The sequence below is a fragment of the Electrophorus electricus genome, chromosome 17 (genome assembly GCF_013358815.1).
Source record: "Electrophorus electricus isolate fEleEle1 chromosome 17, fEleEle1.pri, whole genome shotgun sequence".
Lineage (NCBI taxonomy): Eukaryota > Metazoa > Chordata > Actinopteri > Gymnotiformes > Gymnotidae > Electrophorus > Electrophorus electricus.
The window spans coordinates 14332928-14360042 of NC_049551.1; the positions used below are offsets into that span (position 1 = coordinate 14332928).

At 40.2% G+C, this 27115-nt stretch overlaps 5 protein-coding genes across 8 annotated transcripts in view; 2 read left to right on the plus strand and 3 right to left on the minus strand.

The window, feature by feature from the left end:
* Positions 1 to 631: 631 nt before the first annotated feature.
* LOC113580728 (galactosylgalactosylxylosylprotein 3-beta-glucuronosyltransferase 1) lies at positions 632 to 8916 on the minus strand. Of its 3 annotated transcripts, none has more exons than XM_027015450.2 (10): positions 8467 to 8916; positions 8028 to 8120; positions 7718 to 7837; positions 7329 to 7562; positions 6229 to 6290; positions 3645 to 3712; positions 2975 to 3118; positions 2221 to 2720; positions 1839 to 2135; positions 632 to 1676 (listed from the first exon to the last, which is right to left on the minus strand). In XM_027015450.2, exons 7-10 carry the CDS (start codon positions 3087 to 3089, stop codon positions 1590 to 1592), a joined length of 999 nt encoding a protein of 332 aa, XP_026871251.1. In that variant the 5' UTR covers positions 3090 to 3118; positions 3645 to 3712; positions 6229 to 6290; positions 7329 to 7562; positions 7718 to 7837; positions 8028 to 8120; positions 8467 to 8916; the 3' UTR covers positions 632 to 1589. The 3 variants fall into 3 exon arrangements, with proteins under 3 accessions (XP_026871251.1, XP_026871250.1, XP_026871249.1); XM_027015449.2 differs by having other exon boundaries at positions 6956 to 7562; XM_027015448.2 differs by having other exon boundaries at positions 2975 to 3115; positions 6229 to 7562.
* Positions 8146 to 13988, plus strand: slc37a4b (solute carrier family 37 member 4b). Of its 2 annotated transcripts, XM_027015446.2 has the most exons (11): positions 8146 to 8202; positions 8926 to 8979; positions 9058 to 9483; positions 9895 to 10127; positions 10860 to 11112; positions 11337 to 11492; positions 11693 to 11778; positions 11910 to 12023; positions 12421 to 12486; positions 12707 to 12845; positions 13004 to 13988. In XM_027015446.2, exons 3-11 carry the CDS (start codon positions 9336 to 9338, stop codon positions 13168 to 13170), a joined length of 1362 nt encoding a protein of 453 aa, XP_026871247.1. In that variant the 5' UTR covers positions 8146 to 8202; positions 8926 to 8979; positions 9058 to 9335; the 3' UTR covers positions 13171 to 13988. The 2 variants fall into 2 exon arrangements, with proteins under 2 accessions (XP_026871247.1, XP_026871246.1); XM_027015445.2 differs by lacking the exon at positions 8926 to 8979 and having other exon boundaries at positions 8151 to 8202.
* Positions 13989 to 14590: 602 nt separating this feature from the next.
* Positions 14591 to 16010, plus strand: rps25 (ribosomal protein S25). The gene is made up of 5 exons (XM_027015413.2): positions 14591 to 14656; positions 15033 to 15125; positions 15329 to 15512; positions 15767 to 15865; positions 15956 to 16010. Exons 1-4 carry the CDS (start codon positions 14654 to 14656, stop codon positions 15859 to 15861), a joined length of 375 nt encoding a protein of 124 aa, XP_026871214.1. The 5' UTR covers positions 14591 to 14653; the 3' UTR covers positions 15862 to 15865; positions 15956 to 16010.
* An 85-nt stretch (positions 16011 to 16095) lies between these two features.
* Positions 16096 to 21092, minus strand: mipepb (mitochondrial intermediate peptidase b). Its single transcript, XM_035535990.1, is given in 21 exon segments — positions 16096 to 16283; positions 16364 to 16661; positions 16749 to 16794; positions 16796 to 16863; positions 17020 to 17094; positions 17204 to 17300; positions 17302 to 17311; positions 17694 to 17779; positions 17781 to 18046; positions 18333 to 18486; positions 18767 to 18819; positions 18906 to 18966; positions 19055 to 19103; positions 19253 to 19409; positions 19576 to 19758; positions 19861 to 19924; positions 20092 to 20154; positions 20156 to 20176; positions 20273 to 20361; positions 20476 to 20646; positions 20750 to 21092. Coding segments are annotated over 21 exon segments (2226 nt in total). The 5' UTR covers positions 20888 to 21092; the 3' UTR covers positions 16096 to 16206.
* A 3806-nt stretch (positions 21093 to 24898) lies between these two features.
* The window catches only part of si:ch73-1a9.3 (non-histone chromosomal protein HMG-14A), a 3172-nt gene continuing 955 nt past the window's right edge, over positions 24899 to 27115 (minus strand). The window contains exons 2-6 of the mRNA XM_027015468.2: positions 26574 to 26603; positions 26412 to 26441; positions 26251 to 26292; positions 26052 to 26159; positions 24899 to 25944 (exon numbers count right to left, since the gene is read on the minus strand). Of these exons, the coding sequence (XP_026871269.1) occupies positions 25897 to 25944; positions 26052 to 26159; positions 26251 to 26292; positions 26412 to 26441; positions 26574 to 26603 (258 nt within the window). The 3' untranslated portion in view covers positions 24899 to 25896. The remainder of the gene's footprint in view (positions 25945 to 26051; positions 26160 to 26250; positions 26293 to 26411; positions 26442 to 26573; positions 26604 to 27115) is intronic.

A 27115-nucleotide genomic window follows, 5' to 3' on the forward strand; every position in this document is an offset into this window, starting at 1 on the left:
CATTCCTATAATGAGTGTACTCAATGTAATTTGCTTAGATGTGTTCATAGTTTATAGATATTCTATATATTTATTGAACATTTACTTTTTATTAACTGGTGTATGTGTATGTGTGTGTATGTGCATGTGTGTATGTGCGTGTGTGTGTGTGTGCATGTGTCTGTGGATGGGATAGGTGCAGCTTGCTCCTTTAAACACAGACTGGCAGGTTTGAGAATGGAATCTTGAATACTCATCTGGTTAGGCGGTGCCATTCTTATGATCTTCACATGTGTTTATGCTGCTGTGAGTCAGTAAACTGATATGCAGGGAGCCAGTAACCACAGATTTCCATAATGAAGAAGTTGCTTTTGAATGCAAATGAAGACATTGCTTTGAATACAAAATGCAAAATCTATAACAGGGCTAATTGATTAATCATTTGTTAAGCATTATTGTTCTACTGGCCCTTAGTGATACTGCAGAAGCCCACGGTGTGAAAAAGAGCTCTTTAACAAACCACATTTTAGACTATGCTGTAAGCATCCTAAACAGTCTCAGATGTTGAAGATGAGTGTCGATAATAATGACATTTACATGATCTAAACATTTTTTGTAAAAAATAATGCAGGCTCATTATGTTACATCAGGGTTTAAGAGTTTGTTCATTTATTTTCATGTATTGAAAGACATAATTGCAATATCAATATATGGTTTTTTTTTTCAATTTGGTCAATATTGTGCATAGGGACAGATCTTGTTCTTGTGAGGCTCAACACACTGCCCCAGACTGGAGAAAGACACACACACATGCACGCATGCACACTTACTACAACATGTTTGCGTTACGCAGGTGTAGTCTAATGGCACACCACAGAAACCACTAAGGGTTGAAAGGGCCACAGATAGATAGTATTTCTATATTTACTTCACAGTGTGCCTACAGTGACTAGCTGGCATAGACGCTGACCATAATCTATCAATGATGTTGCTCCCTTCTGTTGCCGTGGCAGTCTAGTGGATAGCAAGTGGAAAGTTGTAGGTTCAAATCCTAGCTCTGTCATGCAGGCACTGTTGAGCCCTTGAGCAAGGCCCTTAACCCTCTTGGCTCCAGGGGTGCTATACAATGGCTGACATGTGCTCTGTAAAATTGTGAAGGGGCTGGTGCAGCCACTAATCAACTTGGGTTCTTACACTGACATTTAACTTTCAATTTTCAGCCCAGTGTGTCCTGAAGGAGGATGCGGTTCATGTCCACTATGTTAATCGATCTGTTGCTTAGAGCAGGATTCACACCACCCAAGAACTCTTTCTTGTGAAGCTGATCGAATGGCAATCGACTGTGAAAAACAGAACACAGTGCTCACTCAGGGGTGGCTGGGACATGTCCATCTACATGCTGCGTGCTGGTGGTGGTATTAGAAGGCTGTGTGCTCAGGAAAGTGATTACAGTGTGTTCTTTGTCACATGCTCTTTATACTACTACTGTGAACAAAATGAAGGAAAGCAGTGAAGGAAGATGTCATCTTAGGGGTATTCAAGCACGCTGTGGTACCAAGTTTGTTTCTTTTATTTGCTGCTGGTGCAATGTGCCAAGCCCCAGCAGAGCATCAAACCTCCACATTTAAATCAGTGAAGCCCTTTTTCCCTTCATTCAACAGTATAGGTTTCTCTGTCCGAGTGTGCCAGACAAGGACCTACAAAACAAAGGAACCAAAGCAAAACCACATGAGCAATTAGCAAAATAAACTGAAATCTTGCTCAAAAACAGGGCAAGACTCCTTCAAATATCACCCCCCAAGTGGGGAGGCTTGGCAAGGTCATGTCATGGGTGGATGACTGGGAGGAAAAGAGGTCACCTTCTTGCAGTTGGCAGCCTTAGGTTCCAGGTCACTGAGGGTGACCAGCTCTGCCAGCAGCTTGCTTTCCAGGTGCCCTGTTTTGACCCCCTTCAGCTTGAAGTAGGCCTGAGGTTTGCTGAGGATGAGCTGGAGGTTGACCGCGAACCCTGCCATGTCGATAGCAAAGGGTCGACGGGGAGAAAACTTCGTCTTCCACCCATACACCTTGCCCATCTTGTTGACTTTAGGCGACTCATAGCGAAGGCCCCCAACGAAGGCAACTGGCCAGACGGACACCTTACGTGTGGAGCGCATCTGAAACAAGAAAGGATAGGCTAAGCAGATGCTGGCCTGTCCAAGCCATGTGGCTCAGCGAATGGCGAGTTTTGTTTCTAGTCACCTCCTCAAACAGCTCCAGGCTGTAAGTGTTGTCATCATCCCCAAAATAGACAACGCCATGGTGGTCAGCAGCACTGTGGCCAAAGGTGTCCCGGAGCCAGCGCAGGCCCAGGTTCCTCTGCGCCATGCCCCGGGGCACCAGGTGAACCTTGGCTCTCCTCACTCGCCGGGTTGTCTTCACGTTGAGGTGAGTATAGTTCAAGCCTATGCCCTGCAAAAACCTGGACACCAGGAGAGTCTTATTTATAGAGTCCTCCACAATGATCCAGTGTAGGTTGGGCACATGCAGAAGGGTGTTGGCCAAACGGGTCAGCTCCGCCTTCTGGACGGGGCGGCTGTAGGTGGGGGTTATGACATAGATGGTGGGTAGGATGTTGGGCTGTGATGGGCCATACGTATGCTCTTTCCCAACTGCCCCTGGTTCGACGCTGTTGTTCATGACACAGTCATCGTTGAGCTCGGTGCAATTCTTGGTGCTTTTTCCAACCTCATTGTTGCGATCTGTGACATGGAGAGTGGTTTATTATGTGTGTCAGGCAAGCTACCTGAAAGTTAGGTGTGGATATTGTTGGGGGTGTCAACACAAGGCAAAAGGTAAGTGAAATCACAGGAAATAGAAAATGGAAAAAGAGAAAACTATAATTATGACACCAACCAAGAACAACATAGAGTCACAACATGCAGTCACAATACCCAAAACACTTTGACCATAAAGGCATGTCTACAGTGGTCTGGGCAGATGGTTTGTTCTTTACCCCTCCAAAGTGTAGACAGTGGCTTGAAGTGGCACTGATGCCAAAAGCTGATGAGAAAGAGCCACAGCAACACTGTCAGTATGAGTGTGAAAACGGCCCTTCTGATCGTCAGCATGTCCTCTTCCTGCTCTGTGCCATGGCCTGCTGGGATCCAGACGATGATGTCAGCAAAATTCTCATCCAATTCTAGACACTCTTTGCAGTATGAAACATTTGTAAACTGTGGCATTGCTATGAATATATGATAATACTTCATACTAGCATGTATTAAAAGCTTTGAATTAACACTAATATTCTACATGCTTAAATATCCAATGTAATTTCAATCTAAAGAAAAACTACAAGGCAATGAAAACTGCATACAACAATAGTATGTTTCTCATATAAAAATAATGTTTGTGGGATTAAACTTTAAAGGCACATATGGGCAGATATTGCTGCTGTGCTGCAAAAGAATAGTTTGTGAAGTTAGCTATTCTGAAGCGGAAGTTACTAAAAAATAAAGATTAGTCTTTTATGCCTAGACCAGAAGGATCAGAAAATAGGGATGAGTCTTTAAAACTAGAGGGATCAGAATACAGTTTCTAAGACTAAACCAATGGCAAGAAAAAAGATAAGCAAGAACCTACAATATCCTGTATAAAAGATTTAAGAATATGAATAAACTCACCTGTTTTTAGAATGCTCTCATAACCACAACCTGAATAAACAATGGGGCAGCTAAATCATATCAAGGATCTGCAAAACAGAAACAGAAGTGATTTAAATGTATACCTGATCATAATGCATTCCACAGTAAATGTGGAACTGCCTAAGTTTAATATGAATCTGAAATATCTTTCAGTGACATCTGAAGACATTTTTTAAGACTGACAATGCCTTTGGATTTGGATCTGTTCACTCAGATCCAAATTCAAAGCAACTTTTCCAAATTTCTGAAAATCACACCAAAGCAACAAGAACAGCAATCAGATAGCCCCTGGATCTATGTTTGAAACAAACACTGCACTGATGCGATAATGAGCTCCTTGAGGAGTGGTAATGAGGAGTATTGCCTCTAAATCCATAAACGCTTCTTACGCTATGACACTTTATTTAGGAGAGAAGATGAAACCTTCTCCACATTAAGCATGTTTTTGGTTGGGAGCTACAAAGAGGCAGACGTGCTGTGAACATGCTGAGACCCAGTCGCTTCCCTAACTTATTCTCACATCACTCATTATGTCCCACATGATGTTCACTTCAGGGCATGTTTTAAAAGTATTTTTTACTGCAGACAACTTCGCAAAGAATTTACACCAACACTTTTTAAACTTCTCTCCACTTCATTCAAGTAATGATTTCTTGCAAATTACCTACACGTTGGCTGCTATGTTGTATTTGACTGCAGCATATAAGCAAAGTACAAATGACATACGAATCATAGGTCAGACTCTCACTATTCACCTTTTCCATTGTTTTTGTGTTTGTTTGGGGGTTTTTTTTGTGATGGGAAACATATAGAACACCGAATGAAAACGCAGGTTAGCCAGTTAGTGTTTTCCAATTTACCCATGTTAGTGTGCACTAGGCCTGCGGTGGTTTGGTGGATTCAGCACCTCTGTGGAATTTGTGTTTGTTAACTGCTGTTCCAAGAACTAAACCGGCTCATCTTCTTTTATAACTGCAATTCCAGCATAATGAGTATAGTCATGTTTTGCGTGTTCATGCATAAGGAGTAGCCAATGATGGCATTTGTAAATGGAAAAAATATTGACAACCTTCATTAGAAAAAGTATTTGTGTTGTGTGACTAAAGGCCATAGTTATGTGTCTTAAGAGCAGTGCTACTGTATTAGGTGTGGCATTTGGTGAACTGTTGCATCTATACATTCTGGGACCCTTTCCAACCTCTTCCCACTTCCTGGATCGCCTCACACTTGGTGTTCTGATACTTCACATTTCACAAATTAAAGAGGAACTCCGGCTCAGACAGGCTGGCACAAGGCCTCTGTCTACAGTGCCAGGACCTGCGGAGACAGTAGAATTCGTCCTTCAAGAAGAATGCCCCTGTCTCATTGCAAACAAAGACTGCGATTGTGGAGGCTTATGGAGCACAACAAAGTGTGATAAAAGAGTCTTGCTGAAAAGCAAAAAACAAAATGAGCACAGTAGAAAAAAAATCATGCTTTCTTTCTTGACCCAGTCTTAAGGAAGACGGAGCAGAGACCTTTGGATAAACACTGCAAACTAAGAAAATCACGAAAGCCGAGGATCATGGAGGCTCACGGAGGATGAGTCAGTCTCTGTGGTATACACACACGCCAACCCCCAGCTCTCCAACACTGACATTTCTGATTAATAAGCAAAATAACACTAATGTAAGAATGCAATGCAAATGGAAATCATCAGAAACTATTCGCAGAAAACACTCTTAACAGGGAGGTGTGAACAAAGCACTTGGAAATCAATGCCACAAAATCCCCTTGTAATCACAGACTCCTACATGACCTCTTCTCAGAGCAACAGAAAGCTATTAGCACTCCAGTTTTCTGGGAAGCACAGTCTGTAATAGTCTAAAAAAAAAGACATAAATGGCTTAAAGTGCCTTTTTGGTTCCTTTTTACTTAAATTGTACCTTTCAAATCATGTTGATACGGTTAAAAGGCTGTTGCTATGACAACAGAGGGAACAAGTCTGGTGGCAGACTGCAGGTCTGAGTGACAGACCGCACCTTCCTATGGCAATCCTCTTTCCAAGTGAGCCCCCCCCATCTCTGTGTTTCTCTCTTTCTCTCTTTCCCACTCTCTCTCCATGTAATCCAGCCAATTCATGTCCCCAAAAATCTGATAGGATGCAGCCAAGGCTGGTCTCCCAGCTCTGATCTGCCCGTCTTTAACCCCACCTTCAAAGCAACCTGCGAGAGACCGATCAGAGCAGACAAACAGTCCTATTGGAAGAGTGCCGGGTACAGCCAATAATAATTGCCAGTAATAATTCTTATTAGAAAGGCACAACATCTGTGTAGAAAGCCTCATGCATTTTCTGAATATTTTCTGTCTATTTGATGACACAAACAATATGAAATATACGCTCCTGAGAGCCTCTTAACATGTTAGTGAATTTGATATTATTTAACCCATTTTCACACATGCCAATAAAGATCAGTATCTCTACTACTTAGTTCAATTAATAACATCTGCCATAGAACATGTAACTGAATGTAAAACAACAATGCCATTTAGGTGAAATTCATTTCAAAATTAAGTGAATTACCTCTCTGCTCCTCACAGGCAATTTCCATCTGTTATCCCATCCAGGTCTTTAGATGCACTTGTCTTCATAAGACACAAAAACAAACTTAAAGTAGACAACTTTAAAAGAGTCTTCTAAACTTCAGTTAAAGTGATTAACATTTGGCATACTGAACAAGGGTCATGGCGCAGTCTATTATACAACTGAAAGAATTCCACGACTAGCACTGTTTTTTCTTCCTCCTCTCTCTCTCTCTCTCTCTCTCTCTCTCTCCTCCCTTTCTCTCTCTCTCTCTCAAACACACAGCAACACACACACTTAATAAGCATGGACATCCATGCTCTTCCTTTCTTTAATTCTCTCTTGAAACAAACACTTCCTCCCTCATACAGACATGTATGGTGCCATTTAGCCAGAGAGATGCCCCTGTCCTTTGGATCAAGAGGAAGTTCTTACAGCAAATGAAAATTTTACTTGGCACAGCTGCTTCATCAGTATCTACAGGATGGTGGATCAAAGGTTGCAGTTGTGAATGTGATGGAACGATTACTGAATTGAATGTTATTTTACAGAAGGAGATATGGAATGTTACATAGTAGACTCTGGGGGGGTCAGTCAAATCATTATTCTTCAGTTCTAAAGAGGTTTGCCATTTCAATATATTCCCCATTGTTTTTAATGATTCATATGCTATTAAAATTTCACAACTGTAAAAGACAATTTTTGAGTGAACACTATCACTAGATACCTGCTTGTCAGTAGATATAACTTCTTGGCATATGCTTGAAAATAACTCTTGTACAAAACAAAATGAGTACAAAACAGCTTCTGGCAGAATTTTGATGGATGACTCTGATAATGAATTAGCATAACCTAACTGTTAGTAATATGTTAAAACAGGTTTCAGCCATAAAATGAGCATCCAAAATATTTCACTGACATGCTGAAGATCCTGTTTGACAGTGCAATTGCTATACAATTGCATGCCTCTACCTGTTCAATCTTCTCCTCTGTATTGTATTTGAGCCTATTATTTTAGTAAACAGATAAATGTTTATCTAGCTACTAAAATATAATCACAACACATATGATTTGTTGTGTTTTCCACAGGCTATGGTTACCTTGCATGCTGGTATAGGCCTGTATCATATGATGCAACAGTTGCCTTGCAGGCAACAGTGCTGCATATGAAGGTGCCGACAAAACATTACAACACATGAGTACACAAGATCATTTTCCCTTCCAGTGTCACAGTGAGATAATAACAAAATGAAAAATTAAATTTAAATGTAAACATTTTAAAGTAAAAAAGTGTCATGGTTTGTGCCATGTTTGCCATGAGTAAACTGCTGATCCTATAATAAGGGAGAGAGAGAGAGAGAGAGAGAGAGAGAGAGAGAGAGAGAGAGAGAAAGAGATATATAATTAGTTTGTCAGTCAGTGGAAGACCAATACCTACATTCACAAAGCTGATGGCATGTGTAAAATGTAAATGATTACATGTTCCTACCTTCTCAAATCTTCTCCACCGAGTTCAAATCTAGCTGTTGGCTAATGCACTGCCCTGCAGCCATTTAACATGATGCTCCCCCCATGGGAGCGGTTGTAATCTCTTAAAAGCATCAGATATCTGAAAGTAATGAAAAACTTATTTTAATAAATTATTTTAATAATTTCTAAACATCGGCATGGAGATGTTTATATTAACAATGTTTTCGAATTACAATGAAAATACAATATTTTAAACAATTGTTTGATATTACAGAATATAATAATTGGCCATTGCTCTTTGATGTTAACAGTAGCAGGCTACAACTTACCCTCGCGCTGCTGGTCCAGACATCATGTACCAAACATTTTTTGCATTGAAATAGTGATGCACAAAAAGCTCCTCTAGACCAATGAATGGCAGGCTGCAAGCCAATCAGAAAAGAGATTAGGGAGGGAGTTCCTGCAACACCAAGCAGTTCTGAACCAGTGCCCGGATCGATGGAGGTACTTTTTATTTTATGATCCCTTAAAGCCGTATTAAAAGTAGCTATATGTGTATATGCTGTTAATATATATATATATATATATATATATATATATATATATATATAGAGAGAGAGAGAGAGAGAGAACCTGCCCAAGAAACGCTACGTGGTCATTACAAATAATCTGTACTATTTCACACGCGTATCTTATGCCGCTTCACTAAATCATAGAACCAACACGTCGATGATCGGTTTAAAAAAAAAAACCTGAAATTTATCCTACCTTGATATTTATCGCAGTGCCGCATTTTCGGATCTGCCCGGGTACATTGTCTCAGCGCATGCCATTGCGCGTTCTCAAGGGCATGGTTTCTCTGCCGCAACAACAGGACACTTGCTGCACGGCCAGCGGCTCCTCTGGCGGCAACCCTTTTACCTCTTATTCCTCAAGGCGCGTTACGACTGCTTTAGTTATCACCAGTGCGTGACTCTCCAAAAATTACTGACTTTTTTCCCCGACTGAACCAAACGATAAAGCCCCTTAACTACACGTAGCTTAATTTTTCCATATTTTGCCGTGTAGGTTTTACATATTCGCTTCCTATATATTTCTTTGAAGACTTCTTCCAAATGCCACGTAGCTAATCTTTTAAGTCAGATGGTTACTCGCATGTCGTATTTCTTTGTTCAGTACAACGTGCTTTTGATAAACTGCTGCTTGGGTTGCTTGATGTGTTGATAGATCCTGAACCACTGAAGGTGTTGTGGGATCTGGTTCTTGCTCAGTGACTAGGATGTAAGCCTCCCTTTCGTCACATAGTATACAGTTATAAATAAGAAAAGTCTTTATTTAGTTGCTATGTGTATTTTTCAGATGCTTTGGAGCGGCAGCGGTCAAGTTTTTGCGTTGGATTAAAGAGACCGAAGGAAACGGACTTTTCCTCACCCCCCATTATTGATAGCCCGCTGTGATGGGACTTGGAAGGGGAAAACTGGCTGTCATCGGTCGCCGAAAGTTTTGTTTCGAAAGTTCTGCTTCCGCCGTAAAAGTTACATTTGGTGGAGAGGTTTGAACCTAGCTTAACAACACATTTTTTAAAAACCCCTTTTTTTGGCAGATCTTTTTGATCAGCATCTCACGACTGAAGAAGAATGTCGGCGACAGGTTATGGGTACTATCGTTCTGTCATTTTTATCTCAATGTTTTTGGGATACCTCTTATACTACTTCAACAGGAAGACGTTCTCTTTCCTGATGCCATCGGTTATGGAGGAGATTAAATTGGATAAGGAAGAACTCGGTGGGTGTCGCTCTTTTTAAAACCGTTTTAAAACCTGCTACATTCATTCATTAAGAGTTTGGCTGTAGGTAGTGCATACAAGCTTGGTGAGTGCCCTACATGATGATCATTTCAACAAAACCAAGGCCACCCCCGGGATAATGGGGGGAAAAAGCACAGGTTTTGCATATTTGTAATGGGTGTGTTGTTATGCAAAAACATTGGTTGTTAGCTGGTAGCACAAAGAAACCAACATGGCAGGTGCAGTGATTGCTGACAGTAACTTTAAGCCTTTGTACATCATGTCCCTTCTCACTCTCTCACCAATCTTTTTTCCCCTGAGATCGGTGAGTAATGCAGAAGCGTGCTGTTATCTGAACCGTATGACCCATTTCAGCACCCGTATGACCCATTTCTCTGTCTGTGGGCCAGGGCTGATCACCAGCAGTCAAACGATGGCCTACGCCATCAGCAAGTTTGTGAGCGGCATACTGTCGGACCAGCTCAGCGCCCGCTGCCTCTTCTCCGCTGGCCTCTTAATCGTTGGGGGCATCAACGTGCTCTTCTCCTGCTCCTCCTCGGTCGCAGTCTTCACAGGGCTCTGGTTTGTGAATGGCCTCGGCCAGGGCTTCGGATGGCCCCCCTGTGGCAAGGTGCTACGGAAGGTATAAATCCTGTATTTTAGCCTCAGCTCACTGTGCTTTGGCAGATATTGCCCAAAAAGAGCTGGTATTCACGCTTCAAATGTCATGAGCCCCTCCTCATTGAAATGGACCCGGCTACATAATTAGCCCCAGTCCTTGAACCTCTGCCATTATGCAATTCGGTGTGCACCTGTTTTTCACAATACGGCATTGTGACTTCATTGGTACTTTAGTCATCTCACCAGTGAGGATCTGACCCTGCAGTAAAGATGAAGGTTGCATGCATAGCATCATTTTAAAATGTGTACTGGTATATGTCCTGGGTTATGAGTGAGCCGGTTTGTATGGCTTCTGTTTGTTGTATGAGACAATGACATAAGAACATGTAGATCAGACAGCAGACGTTAGACAAGAAGAATAAATATGCTTTGTTCTCTGAGAGGTTTTAGGTTACAGAGGGTGTTATTCAGGGAATCAATTTCCCAGAGCCAAAAAAGTAACACACACACACAGCTGAGAAATGTGGGCACCAAAGCCAAAATACAAAACACTACAAAAATATCCAGGTGACAGCTGTGAATGTCAGACTTCTGGTGATCAGCATCTTTCAGTTTGCTATAACATGTCAGAGTCTACAAATCCAGGCTTGAGCACAAAAAATATATATATATTATTGTAACAAAAACCACAGTAATGCCATACATTGACATGCTCTGGAACACTGCACCCCCCCCAACCCCTTTTGTTTCTCAGTGGTTCGAGCCATCCCAGTTTGGAACGTGGTGGGCAGTTCTTTCCTGCAGCATGAACCTGGCGGGGAGTCTGGGTCCTATCATTACCACTGTGCTTGCTCAGCACTACAGCTGGAGGGCTGTCATCTCCGTGTCTGGCCTCGTCTGCATGGCCTTTTCCTTCGTCTGCCTGATGTTGGTCAGGAACGAGCCAGGAGACGTGGGCCTGCCCAGTATAGAGCCACGGCCCAGCAAGGGAAAAAGAAGCAAAGGCAGTATGGATGGCCTGTGGAGACAGTAGAGTCTCTGTACTTCTTGCCAAGTTTAGATGGCTAGAGAAATTTAAACAACAAAAAAAGTCACAATGCACAGATGGGTTGTTTTAAAAACCACACCTTTTGAAAATGGTTACAAATTGGATGCATATCGCGCAATCTTTTGGGTTCGATGTCAGAAAGCAGTGCTGATCTGATTGTTGACTTTTCATCTGTCTTCCCAGCCCCGAATGATGAGAGCACTCTTAAAGATTTCCTGCTCTCTCCCTACCTGTGGGTACTGTCTTTCGCATATCTGGTGGTGTTTGGAGTGAAGATTGCATGCACTGACTGGGGACAGCTGTTCCTGATGCAAGAGAAAGGACAGTCTGCTATGATGGGTGAGTCTTGGATGATGGAAGAGCTTTTAGTGGATTGCTGGAGTCTTTCCCATCTTAGTACTACCATGCAGCAGGCTGATATGTAGTTATTTTTTGGTCAGTTCATGCATGTAGCATCCTTCTACTGTAATTGAATGGACATTTTAAGTGTAATTTGACACAGTGTGAATAGCCATTTCATTGCAGTTTGGTTTCTGTAGGCAGTTCATACATGAGTGCCCTGGAACTGGGAGGATTTGCTGGTAGCATTGTGGCAGGCTTCCTCTCTGACAGAGCAGTTGCACGAGTGGGTATAAACATCACTTCAAATAGACCCTGAAGGGGGCCTTACTACTTAATATCCTATGTAAATAAGTTCATCAGCATAGCATGGCATAACACCTAAAGGGTCTGAAATTTCCTGTTGTCTTTGAACAGCAAGGACTGGGTACCCATGGCAACCCTCGGCATGGCCTTCTCTTAATCATGATGGCAGGCATGGCCGTGTCTATGTATCTCTTACGGGTCACCATCACACCAGAGGACCCAATGGTAAGCAGGCTACTTTTATTTTTGTAAAAATCTACAAGAACATGTAATACCTTGAAACAGTATTTATTTATTTTGGTCTTGTCCCTGCTCTAACATACTGATATTAAACTAGTAATGTAGTTAGACTTGCAAATTAGCTCATAAATTGAGTCAGATGTTCAGTGCAGGGATACTTCCGAATCAGGAAGCTCTGCCTTAAAGTAACATTGGACACACACACAAACAAACAAACAAACAAACACAAACCTTGAACATTAGCTCCAATTTATACAGTATTACTAGTATGGATGTGGCACTGTTAAGGACCATCTCTGCATTCCTGACATACATTATCTTGTACTCCTTGATCATCTGATTACATGCTGCTGCTTTTCTGACATCGGGATCTAATTTTTAGGAAGCTCCGTTCTGGGTTATTGCTCTCCATCCAGTCTCTGTCCTCACCGGTGTGTCTGAGAAACAGGTGCGGATGTCACTGCAGTTAAATTTGAACTACATGAACAAGATATCTGCGACCCTCATCCTGGAGAACTCCTGACTGAGATAGTTAAAGAATTATGAAGACAGAACTCTCCAGGAGCAGGGTTGCAGATCCTATAATGTATAATGATTTATTTAAAGATGTTTTGAACGTTGGAATGGCTCTCTTGCAACTAGACGTAATATTCTTCTTTTCCATCTAGATTTGGATATTGGCTCTAGGTGCTCTTTTTGGTTTCTCTTCGTACGGTCCAATCGCATTGTTTGGGGTAATTGCCAACGAGACCGCTCCCTCCAACTACTGCGGAACATCACATGCCATTGTAGCCCTTATGGCAAACAGTAAGTGCAGATATTGTTTTAAGAGTAACCTGAAACATGGTTAAAAACAGTTGTTGGTAATGATTGATGACGCCATTTGTTTGAATACAATGCTTGTGGTGGAGGAGTCATCGCTTTGTAGATAAAGGTTGAACGAATGTCTGAATGTTTTTCTGTAGTTGGTGCCTTCTTTGCTGGCCTGCCTTTCAGCACCATCGCTAAGCGCTACAGTTGGGACACAGCATTCTGGGTGGCCGAGGTGACCTGCGCACTGACCACCATCTGCTTCTTCGCTCTTCGCAACATGTGGACCAAGATGGGCCGGGAACACAAAAAGGCAGACTGATCTGCACAAACAGATCACCGACTCAGATCTGAATCAAATTCACAAACGGAGAATGGACCCTGCTCTGACTGTTCTCCATAAACAGAACACGGACCCTGCTCTGACTGATCTTCACAAACTGGGCATGGACTCTGCTCTGACATGGCAATGGATTTTTAAAATCTGTGGGCTGAAAAATTCATATGTATGCCATTAGTTATGAAATCACTCAATAATTGTATTGTTATAGATGCAGACTGCTAACATTTTCAGTATACCTTCATCACTTTCCACTGAAGAAACATAAAACATTGTATAATTAGGACTTGAATGATAATTACATTGTCAGATTATACATTTAATGCAGAAATATTGCTGGTAAGGTATGCCTAATACTACAGCTTCTACATAATAGATTTAAGAAACATCTTGCACAAAAGTCATCAAACATTTGTGGTATGACAAACTTGGTTAATAATTTAAATAGTCCGTGAGGATTGTTTATTTTTGTTTATTTTAGAATTATTGTGTGTAAGTAGGCTTAATTCCACAATTTCCGGGTGGCAGATATAAGGATTAAAACAAGAAAAAGATGTTGTGCCTTTGAAGAAAGTCCATTAGTTGTATTTCAAGTTCTCTATTGTTGCTTTATGTGAAACAACTGAGAAACTATTTCTGTGACATTCCTCAGCACAAACCAGAGGATACAGTGCTGTATTCTAGTTAAGTGCATTTAAAGTATGATGGAATGCCAAATGTCAGGGATGTGGAGTATGCTTCATCATATGCAAACTACTGCACATTTACTGACTGAAATTAAAAAAATCTCTTGGCTGTTTTTTCTTCAAACTAATTTTTTTTGTTGTTTTTATGTCTAGGTGTACTCATCATGGCTTAGAGTTAAAACTGAAATATTTACATTTTAAACAAGTTTTCTTATTCACCCTTTTGCTCTGAAATACTGAAAGTTTATTTTCTGAAGTCTCATCTTAGAGTATCTTATTTTAAAAGTAAGAGTAATTAATTTAATTTAAATTGTGAAATTCTAAATGGCAAATAACAAATTTTATCAGTTGTAATACCTCAAAACTTTATATGTGTAAAATTGCTGTATTTATTAACTATTAAAGCTAACCCTCATAGGAACATATGAGTATGTGCCATATTTTGGGAGCAAAATAAATCTGGAATCTGGACAAACTCACAAAACCAATGAAGTGTACCATGGAATATTATCGTATACTGAGATGCTGTGTCTGAATGTCATAAAGACTACAGATACTTGGCAATATTGTCTTATTTTGTCTCCTGGTGCGTTCATACCTAATTGTGTCTACTTGAATGTCAGGGCCTGCATAGAGGCTAATACGTGCTGTAGATGGCAGTCCTGATTTTGACAACAGTCACATTCACAACGTCAAATAAAGCTGAAGAAGAGCTTTGGCAAAGCGGACATGAATTTTTTTCAACTTCCTTTCGCTTCCGCAGCTCGCCAGGCTTCAGCATGGTAAGTAGCGGAGCTTAAATAATATTAAAATATAGCATTTAACTTCGCATTTGATTGGCGTGTCCAACTATGTACGATGGATTATGATTAAGACTGTTTCAGTGAAAAAGAAAATGTGGCAAATGTCAATTAGTTTTCTTTTTATTTGATTATTTTATGTGTACGGTGCAGTTAGCACAGTAGCTAGCGCTCTGCTCTATACAACGTGCATGAGGCCTGACTAGACTTGGCTAGTTAGCTGGATTGTGTTGTTATCTAGCGTAATTTTTAGCTTTATAAGTTAAAAACGAAATGGTTTAAGTAACCACTCAGTTTTAAATCGATATATATACAGGCTTTTTACACACATGTAACATCGCTGTTTGTGTCCATGTAGCCACCTAAGGATACAAAGCAGAAGAAGGATTCTGGCAAGTCCAAAAAGGACAAGGATCCCGTCAATAAATCCGGAGGCAAGGCGAAAAAGAAGGTAACGGTTTAGCCTTTTTATGTTTTCCTATGCATTTCCTTAATAAAAATTACTTTCCTGCCACGCTCATACCTCATTGTCGGTATTCAGATCACCTTGGGGTTGCCTGCTATAGCCTTAAAAATAAATACTACTCGACTAATTCTGCTAGTTGACTTTCTTAGCTAACCCTTTTGATATGTCTTTTTTCCTGTTTGGAGTAGAAGTGGTCCAAAGGAAAGGTGAGGGACAAGCTGAACAACTTGGTCCTCTTCGATAAGGCTACGTATGACAAGCTGTACAAAGAGGTCCCCAACTACAAGCTCATCACACCTGCTGTTGTGTCTGAGAGGCTGAAAATCAGAGGCTCACTTGCTAGGGCAGCTCTCCTCGAACTGCTTGGCAAAGGTAAGGGATGCTCTAATGCTCGATGGTTACAGTACACAAGCGTGCACTTCATCAGTCTGTGTTTGACTGTTAGAACTAACTTTTCTTAATTTTATATGCTTACTGTCTTTTTATGATCGCAGTAGAGTTGGATTGGTGCCATCTGCATGGATTTTAATAAAATGTCAGACGTGTCATGGTTTTGGTGTAAGCATTTTCAAATGAATGCGGTTGCTATAGGTTTCCTAAAGGTGTTTTCCTCATTATTCCTTAAGGTATGATCAAGTTGGTGTCAAAGCACAGGGCTCAGGTGATCTACACACGCAACACCAAGGGCACAGATGAGGCTGCACCAGAGAAGGAAGCATAGTGAGGTGATTAATATTGTTCCAGTATGATCCATTGGCTGTTAACTGTAATATTGTCTAATGTGTAACATGTTTTTCCCTCTCTTGCTATTTTAGGTTTCACTCTGGCACACTCTGGCATTTGTATAGTTAAATAAACAACAAAAAATTATTTTGACTTGAGTGAGTTTTGGGGGGAAATCAATTTGAAGTTCTTGGGTTTGTTAAAATTGTACATGTGAAAGAGCAGCAACACTTAATAGTTTCATACAACTTTAACAGTCGGGGGTTTTTTTGTTTGTTTGTTTTTTTTAACACAATGGTCTCCTGCATGAAATCCTCAGAAGGAAGGGGGAGTGAAGTGAATTTCAGGATTTAAATTCATCAAGGTCCAACACTAGGGCTTCCACAAAGTCTTCAATAGTAGGGGTCTTCTGTAGCATTCCTAAAAAGACAGGGAAAGTTAATCAAGTGACAGATTAAACTTTGTTAGAACTAAATATTGGAGAAATTAGAGCGTTTTACCTTCAACCATGAGCATGGGCTCCTTGCTCCCACCATGAGCCAACATCTCTCTGCGGAATTGCTCTCCCATGGCTCTGAAAGAGCAACATATGCTGTGTAAAACAAGCGCAACGATCTCGGGCCTAAGGCAGGCAGGCGGTGAACTTGGTGTAGTGGTGGCGGAGGTCGGTCCCCTCACCCGTTAAGAGTCTTTGAGGAAGCACTGCCTCCACACCATGGAGGCCACAGCTCTGGACAGGAAGTAGGAGTAGTACTTTGCACCGTAGCCAACCAGATGGCTGAACCGCAGCTGCCACGCCTGCAATCAAGAACCAACACTTCAAATTAAGCAACATGCTGTGTACTATAAATAGTAAGCTATAGTAATATGTTTTATGTAACTTACCGTATTAGGAGCATATGGTAGTCCATAAAAACTCTCTTGCATATCTTAGAATTTCAGTGGTGGTTGTGCATTTTGGTTTGTCATGATACACCTGGTCTAAGGCAGCATAGAAAATCTGAAATTTAAAAAAAAAAAGTCTTTAGGAGAGAAGCATGTTTCAGCTGGGCATCTGACTTGCAGTTACAGTACCTAGCTGACATTACCTAGTCATTGCTGAATACAGATAAGTACATAATTTAAAAATGTAAAATTTTTTTGGAGAGTTTGTTACCTGTAGCTGAGTGTCAGCAGCCCCACACACCCTCTTGGACTGGCATAGACGGGACACCATGCTCTCGGGAAGAGGCTAGAGAAGTGGAAAACTTGCAGTATGCAAACCCCTATTCCAACTGTGTCATACTCAGCTGCAGTCACTTTTTGTTTACTGTTAAAATGGCAGCTCAGGAGTAACTTACCTCACCTGTCTGGTAGTAGCAAGCAAACTGGCTCATAATACGATAATCGGAGGCGAAGAACTCCATGAGAATAGATGGCACTTCAGCAAAGTCTGGAGCACCTGGTGCCTGAACAACCATGCATGAATTTAAATTTAATGTGTTTCGTCTATTTTAGTTCCATATGTATCTTGCATCCTCAGCTAGAGCCCTGGAGAACTGAGCTAGTCCATGTATCTACTGTTTTAGCTAATTACACACCTGTTACTAAAGTAAAGTCTTCCGTACAGGAGCTTGATAAAAATTTTCTCAATTCATTCAGCTGAACCAGAATGCTTTCTAATTAGGTGATGAGATAAAGTAGATTATCTTAAAAGCACTGGAAATAAAACTGCAGTGGTGGTGTCCCATCAGGCGTATCGCTCAAGAACCCTGTAGTTTGCATTAAACAATATTGAAAATGAATATCAACTGGGATGTCAATAAAATCCCCTGACAGTCAAGTATTCACCAGTGACATGCTGATAGCGAGTCCGGCCCAGCATGGAGTGCATGGCATGGCCCATCTCATGGAAGAGGTTCTCCACCATGACGGGTGAGAAGAGGAGGCTCTCTGCCAGCAGGAGGTGGCAGGCTTAGCATCAAAACCACCACAGGCAGCTGGTACTGCCCGTCTTCCTTCAGCCGCCCGCCACGGATGGTGAAGTGGCAGTCCTGCCAAGCTAGAGTCCATGTAAGAAATTTGAGGAGTGGGCTCTTATGAAAAGCAGAGTAACAAGTCTTTACCTGGGGTGGTTTGTCAGGACAGCGGAAGAAGTCACAGTAAATGTATCCTAGCAGCCCCTCTGTCTCATGAAGTTCAGCCTGATAACAATCACTAACTACTCAAAGACATTCTATCATGTGGAATATACATACAATTGTCATTAAAATTATGTAATAATGATCTACACTTCATATTACACTGAAAATGGTGAATTAATATAGAAAAAACTTTGTTGCACATGAGCTTTTTATTTTAAAATTCAAATTTTTGTATGCCATTGTCTGGCAAGGATCACTCATGAAAAAAAGTAATGACACAATCTACTGTTTCTGGCAGCCTATTAGGCTGCAGCACTATGCTGGTAAATCAAGGAATAGATCTCACTAGCTTTCTGACATCATCACTCCACACCTCTCCTGCCAGTGGTTCCTCAGCATGGAAGGAGACTCCGAGCAGCTGGTGGAAAAGCGCATTCAGTCCCTCCATGCATACTCCAAGAGAGAAGTAGGGGCTGTATAGGGCTGGGTCAATGTTGCACCTAAAACCAGGAAAAATCTACTCAGCCCAACTCGGATTCCAGTCCCCAAGAGACAGAGCATTAAAAGTTATTGTACATTTTCTCAACTCTTAACACACCTGATCCAGCAAATCCCCTACCTATCCATCCATGTCTGGGCTGAATTACTTGCACTATATAGAAAATATGTATATACTGTATATGCTGTAGCTAGCCTGAATGTAAGGAATTTGGACAAACCACATACTACAAGAGACCCCTTTCTGATGTATAATTGCGTAGTAAAGGCAAGTGAGCTTACATTTCTGCTCGAATTGCATTACTGAGGTAAAGGTGATCCCGTGGCATTACCTCCTATATTGAGTCAGAAAAACATGTAAGCAATGAGCAATCCAGCAAGGCATCAATATAGAAAACAAATCCATTTGCAGACAACATACAGAGTTCACTGAATGGGTTTTCATCTTCATATCCTTCATCATCATGAAATCTCTGACAGTTCTGTAAGGTCACAATATATATCAGACAATATTTTTCACCTTCCCTTATTTTACATTCACAATGACAGCCAAGGGTTTGTGAAATGTACCTGTTTTAGAGTTTCTCAGTAAGCAGCTCTAGAAACTTCATCACAGTCTCTGAAAAGTGATCAATACAGTTGCTCTTTTTTTTGGTGGAAAATCTCACGTATAAAGACCACAGTTAAGCTGCAGAAGACCACATAAGAATTTACTAGCAGTTATGAGACAGTCGGGGTGGATTGCAGTGACAGACGAGGCCATTTTACCTGGGGAGTTTGCCATCGTTCCCTTCAAAGCTCTGTGTGCAAATGACTCAAAGCCCACAAGCTTTGCAAGCTCATATGTGCAAGCCAAAAGTTCATCCAAACAAAGCAGCAGACTAGGGTTTGGATAGAGAAAGATTTTGTACGCTGCCTCCCGCACCTAGCAGGAGAGACAAAAGACTTTTTAAACTACCAGTACAGACATGCGGTTTGATTCCATCCTGAAAACTGAACAAAAAGATCCTGAACAAGGCCACATTTGGCCCAAGTGACATGCTGGACCCGAAAACAAGGAGGCAATAAGACGTAGACTTATCTGCACATACCCGCTCACTGGGAGAATCAGCATGCAGCCCACCGATCTGAATAGAGTCCCCATCAACTGAGAAGCAGTGGCGAATGTGTTCGGGTATATAGCGCTTCTCTATTGCCTGTGGATGATGTGAGGCCTGCAGGAATTCATAGCTCAGATCCAGCAGCTTCACGTTCAGGTTAACAACCTTACTTCTCTAAAATGACAAAATCAACAAATAAATTCAACCACTCCATCAACAATGCCCTGAGGTCAACACTGAAAGAGCCCATGTGACAAACACATAAGACATGCATACCTTCGCTTCATCCAAATGTATTCCACTGATCTCAAAGTCAAACATGAACAGTTCAGCAACTCTCCTAAAAACACTGAGTGAAATTATTTAAACTGCCACTTAAGGAGGATAGCATCATATTTAAATTCTGATAGACTTCTCACTTTTTTTGGCTAATTTTGCGTCTTTTGCTAGTAATGTTTTAGTCAAGCCTCCTAACTGTATGTGTCATGGAGCTCATACTACACCTGCCTTGTGTCTGGATCTAGCGTGGTCAAAACATCCTCACTGTCCAACAGATTCTTCAGGCTCTGACAGTTCTACATTCGGGCTGAGTCTGTCATATTCACACACCCGCGCACAGACAGAACATTTTCCACAGGTGTAACACGTGTGTTGCACGTACCATTATAAATGGATCAAATCAACTTACTTTTCCACAACTGTGCGAATATCAATACGTGTCTTTTCAGCTGCCTTGCGGAATTCGGCATCGGGATGTGCAACTTTAATGAAGTCTGCCTGCGAATGAACACTTTTTGAAAGAGCTATGCATTGTCTAATGAGGCAGACTATTTATGAATACCTAGATTACGGTTGACATGAGTACGTGAAGTGCAGCACTATTCATTTGACCAAATCTGCCACTTCGCACAAGCTGTCAGAGAGCCGGTCAAACGTCTCCACTGTCTGAGCGCCAGGTGGACGCGTGCAAGCGCGGTTGACGAGGAGCTCCGTTTCCCGGAGCGCTTGAAGTTGGGCGAGCCGCCCATGACGAGTACTTAGCCGTGGATTACCAAAAAGCCCCTGCAGACAAAGAATTTACATTACCCCCAAACACCTGGATACCTTAAAACTCACAAAAAAAGAGAACCCCTCATTTTTACCGTGTAGCGAAATAGAAACTTGCCACATTATTTTGTAATTGGTCCCGACCTCGCCTCTGCTGCGTGTTGAAAGCCGCTCCAACAGGAGACCAAGTATTAACATGTCTACATATTATCTCCGAATGTTTAAAAATGTTATTAAAGAGACGAGGTGTTAACATGGTTCCTTAAAGTGATTATCTTAATAGCTGGCCAGTAAAATGATTCAAAATGTTCAGGACAGCTGGCTAGCCAAACAAGATGTTCGCTAATCTAATGTTATCCAAGGTTATGTTTCACAAATGTGTCATAATCGCTATTAATTTTCCACATTAAGGCGCAGGATGAATTGTCCATCCTACCTTGTGTTTAATACTCTAGATTACTGCTTTCTCGCCATGAGATTTTTCTGGATAGCTGTTAACGCTTAGCGTCCTATTCAACTCCCGCGGCTTGCTCACCTTTCGCACCCCGTCAGATTTACGACCAGGAGTACTAGTTCCTATGTAGAGGCAAGTAAGGAATTATCAGTGAACTAAATTTTGACATAAAGTTACGATTTGAGTATCTTCCCTCACAAGTTCAATTTCGTTGTAGTTTGCATAAAAACATTTTTGTATGGAATCTAGCAACGCCGGTAGACATAACGTTAAGGAAGTCACTTATGTTTCACTATAGCACATTCCTGAAATGTAGGCTATATTTACATTAATGAGTACATTACAGTAATTTCCCTTTAGATGGCGGTATTTGATAGAACAAAGCAGATTTTTTATAAACCTTTAACGAAACCGTAAATCTCTTTAAAAACATAGGCCTAATGAAATGAGCGTTTGTGTTCGACGTTTTAATGCTGTGCTTCCTCTACGACATATCTAAACTGTTGAACGGTTTGATATCTGAAGGACTGAGTCAGGCTGCTATTAAAACCTACCCTATTTAGACATTTTCCAGAAAATCATGTAGACTAACATCAGGTTCCCCGTTCACAACTGATACTGTATTAAACAGACTACAACTAGCCTACATTGTATTATTATTGTTTATCCCAGACGTAAGTTTAAGGGTACCTAAACATAGGCTACTCAAAGCTCCTCCAGATCTCGTTTCCTGAAAAATCTCAGTAGTAATTAAATTTCCAGAAATCATTGTACAGTGTCCCTGTGTTTGTGTCACCATTAAAAACTGCAGATCCACATAAAACAATGCAGGATTTATTTGAGGATATTTTTTAAAAGGATGTGCAATCTTATGTTCTATCCTAAGCCAATGTAAAAACACAATATCTTAGTTAACATCCATTTATGTATCTATCTAGCTGTCTCTCTAATTGTCTAATGAGGTGTTTGTGTTCTCCTAAATACAGACATTTATTTTTGAATGCCTTGTTCCATCCTGCTTTAAAAGTATTTAAATGTTTGAAAAATGCTGTTCATATGTCCAAAGTGACAGACTGAATTCCCACATTTTAGCTGACAGATCTCTTTACAAAATTTCTGTGAGGTTTATGGAACACAATTTTGTAGAAGCACATATGATGTTAATGATGCCGTAGTTAACATACATTAAAAGTTTCAGCAACTATGATGCAAATTTGAGTCTTCCATCACTTCCATCATTTTGTGTATTCCTGTGAAATAAAGTGGCAGTATTTTAAGGGCACATCTTTGTTTTTAAATGGAAAATGATAGCTGGGCCTTTTTGCCCTCCTTAACTGTACAATTTACAAAATAAATAAGACTAAATTAAAGCAATTAAAAAGTGTTTTGGCGGCTTTCAAAAAATGTGCAATTTTGAACTATAGGCTTCTTACAAAGCAAGTCTGAACTGTTGAACTAAGTACATATTCATAGTGTAAAGAAGACCAAGTTCTATAATCTGTGATACTGGCAACTGTTATGTAACAAAATAGACAAATGGTGTACACAACCTAAAACTTACACAAATTGTAATTTTTCACAAAGTCATAAAAACATAGATTTTTAACAGACTATTCTAGAGTTTCAAGGAATCAGACACCAATTCTAGGAAATGTACTATAAAAAGTGCTCCTAGCCAGCTAGCTTGAGCCGTTATCTATTGTTTGCAGTTCTAGCCTGCTCAATCAGACTTGCATGATCTCAGCCCCTTGCTGTTCACTGCATTCCTTAAGATAATGTCATTAAGATAAGACCTAATAAAAGAGGGGTTGTTTCGTATAGCATCTTTAAGCATACTTGTACAATTGTAAAAAATAATATAGCTGTTCAAAATTTTAAAAATCACACTTACTTCACACTACATAATGAGCAAGATCCTTAATCACATACACAATTCTTACTCTTTTTATTCTTATTTTTGATACTGCTTAATTATAAGTTAATTACTATAATATTCACTATAATCACCCTGTAACTGAATGCTATAACATTCTAGAACATTTATAGTTTCACTTGTCTACCATGATGAACTGTTATGTTGTATCTATTTATGACATATTGCTGGTTTTTATTACCTCAGTAATTAAAACGACATACTGAAAGGCCTGAACAATAATCTTTTAAACAAAAGGCATCAGACTACATATATATATATATATATATATATATATATATATATATAATATATATATATATATATATATATATATATATATGTGTATATATATGTGTGTGTGTGTGTGTGTATATATATAAAATATGTGTGTATATATATATAAAATATGTGTGTATATATATATATATATATATATACACACACACATATATACACAAACATACATACATACATACATACATACATACACACACACACACATACACGTGACTAAAGCCCAGAATCTTTATAATAGTTTTTATTTCCATGCATTGGGAACACGGCACATTATATTCTAAATCAAAACATGAAGAAAAAAATGTATCAATTTTTAAAATTATTTTACAGAAATTGAAGAAAAATGAATATTGGGCTGTTCAAAAAAATAGCAGTGTCTGCATTTTTCTTCACAAACTCCGATATTTACTGTATAAACTGAAAAATCTTTAGGATTTAGCATTACTGTGAATCACTAAACTAATATTTAGTTGTTTAACCACTGTTTCTGAGAACTGCTTCACATCTGTATTGCATGGAGTCGACCAGCTACCTGTGAACAGGTATTCCAGCCCAGGATAATTTGACAACTTTCCAGAATTCCTCTGCATTTCTTGGTTTTGCCTCAGAAACAACTTGTAGGAGGACATCAAAAATGCTTTCTATCGGATTAAGGTCTGGCCATTCCATAACTTTTATTTGGTTGGTTTGGAACCAAGATGCTGCTCGCTTACTGGTGTGTTTGGGGTCGTTGTCTTTTTGAAACATCCATTTCAAGGGCATTTCCTCTTCAGCAAAAGGCAACATGACCTCTTCAAGTATTTTGATATATGCAAACTGATCCATGATCTGCGGCCCTTGGATCCAAAAAGAACAATCTTAGTTTCATCAATCCACAAAATGTTTCCCCATTTCTCTTAAGCAGTCCATGTGTTTTTTGGCAAATTGTAACCTCTTCAGCATGTCTTTTTTTTAACTGGGACTTTGCGGCGGCTTCTTGCCGATAGATTAGCTTCACACAGGCATCTTCTAATTGTCACACTACTCACAGGTAACTTCAGACCGTCTTTGATCACCCTGGAGCTGATCATTGGCTGAGTCTTTGCCATTCTGGCTATTCTTTGATCCATTCGAATAGTAGTCTTCCATTTTCTTCCATGTCTCTCTAGTTTTGTTTTCCATTTTAAAGAGTTGGAGATCATTTTAGCTAAGCAGCCCATCATTTTCTGCACTTCTTTATACGTTTTCCCCTCTCCAATCAAGGTTTTAATCAAAGTATGCTGTTCTTCTGAACAATGTCTGGAATGACCCATTTTTCTCAGGCTTTCTCACTAATTGAACCTCACTAATTGAATTCCACACTATTATATTGAACACGCCCATTTCAATTAATTATTCAATTACACAAACTCAGGTGCATGCATATCATGAATGTTGGGTCTGATGGTTTTATATGACTCTATTACACCTACTGGTAAATGATTTGCCATGTAGTAATATAATTTCTAGCAAAAACAGTGATTGATCTGGTTAGTCATGTTGCTCTACTATTATTTTGAACACAACTGTGTGTATATATATATATATATATATATATATATAAAATTATTCATAGAATGAGGGACAGGTGTCACAACCAATTTTATTGGCTTGTTTTAACCAAACAATACAGAGATACATCTATTAACAATGATCAAAAAAGAAACTGTACATTTGTACTTGCACAAGAATATTGCTACTGCTGGTATGAGTGCAGTACAGTTTTGAGATTTTATGCTTGATCATCTGATTGCCCCAAAGAGGACCAAGATTTAGCGCAGTGACATTTCTCAAAATTAAGTACGTGTTAGCTTTGCTAAGGACAATGATATTCCATTTTTACCACCCTGACAATGTACCATTACACACTGCATATAAAGTCAAAAAGTCCTTTTCACAGCTATACAAATCTATTGTGGTGCTATCACAGAAGAGACAAAATCAAGACACGCAATGCACAGGCCTTACATGAAGAACTCCAGTACTAGAGATAAGGTTTATTAAGCAGAATGGTTAGAGAAAACTGCATTGGTACAAGAGTTAACATATGGAACACATCTTACAAACAAACATTCTACAAGTAATCACTCTCATTATAAACAATAAACAATAAACAATGAGTAATTCACACCTCCCACCCCATCACGCACACAGGTTACACTTGCGCATGTACACACACACACACACACACACACACACACACACACAAAATCCCTCAAAGAGCCAATGGAATGTTAGTCATTCAGGCAAGTTTGAAAAGTTTTCCAACCGTCTTTGTGAACGTCATGACTACATGTGCATGACGCTTTAACCTGCCCCACTCCCTCCCCATTTGAAAGAGGAGAAAACAACAAAACAAAAACCCCTGACATTTTCAATGACAATAATTGTTCTGGAGATGTAAAAATGCGGGATGTGATGAAATCCCTCTCAAAATGCATCTTTTCTTTCATAAAAAATGTGTCTCTACAATCAAACTACTAAAAAACCTGCCTTTATAAAATAGTAGATAAAATATTCCCTGAATTGTACAAGAAAAGAGGTACAGGGAGCACTGGTCAGAGATGGACCCAGAGAGCTGCTATTCCGCCGCATCCTCCTTCTGCTCCGAAGCTTCTGTTGCTGCTGCCTGAAAAACAATGTACATAAGTATTACTATTTATAACCATTTGACACAACTGATTTCATAAAGATCAATATTTCCTTAATAGCCCAAGAGATGTGCCCCCCCCCCACCTCATCCTTGGGGTTTGCCTCGCCGTTTTCAGCAGGGACTTCCTCTTTCTTCTGCTCCTCCTTGGCCTTTTCCGGCTCCTTGGTTTTCTTAGGTTTGGCAGGTGCCTTCTACACAGAACATACATTGCCTGCTTTAGAAACTACTGAAATGTAGCACTTAGGTTCATAGGAGTGAAACAGAAAGACAGGTGTTCTTTACCTTTGCCTTTGGCTTGGGCTCTGCCTTTGGAGGTGCAGGTTTCTAAATATCGGGGGGAGGGGGGGACGCACAGTTTAAAAAAAATCAGTTAGTCTAATGAGTTTTGCTAATTAACCTGGCTCCTCATTTCAAATATTTTTATAATATATCCTTATGCTTACATTTACCAATCTTGCAGATCTCCTTTTAGGCTGAAAAATAAAACAATAATAGAGAAGAAAAAGGAAAAACGGACATTATTTGTACCATCATAACTTTTAACACGGTATAGTTAAACTTATTGTATCCTATAGTTATTGTTAATGCAATAACTATACACTTACCTCACTGGCTTCAGTACTATCATTGTTCGCCTGCAAAGGTAAATGTTTGATCAGTGCAAATGCACAAAAACACAGAATAAATCACGATGACGTCCATGTGACGCCTGGTGATGTCAAAACTCTCTTATCTACCACTAAAAAAGTAGACTCATCATATGTTGAGCCCGGAGCCCGCCATTGCTTGTATTGTGTACGTTTGGCTGCCTCTCCACGCACCAGGCAGAGGAGGGAACTGTGTGGCCCGCCCCCTTATAGACCAATTTATTCAGTACAGAAAGGAAGATTTGGACGGCCGCAGGAAAGCGCCCTGCGCGATATCATATGACTTTTGCATTGCCGCCACCTATTCTAAAGCACCACTGCGACGTACACAGCCATTGCGAGCCTGGAGAACAAACTAGAATACTTGGAAGCACCAGTGGCGCTGTGATGCACAAGAATCGCCATTGCTTAACCTCAGATTTGCACGATCAAATGTTGTGGCGACGCATTCGCAACGTCAATTAAAAAAATCGACGTAATTAATATTTACACCAATGTGC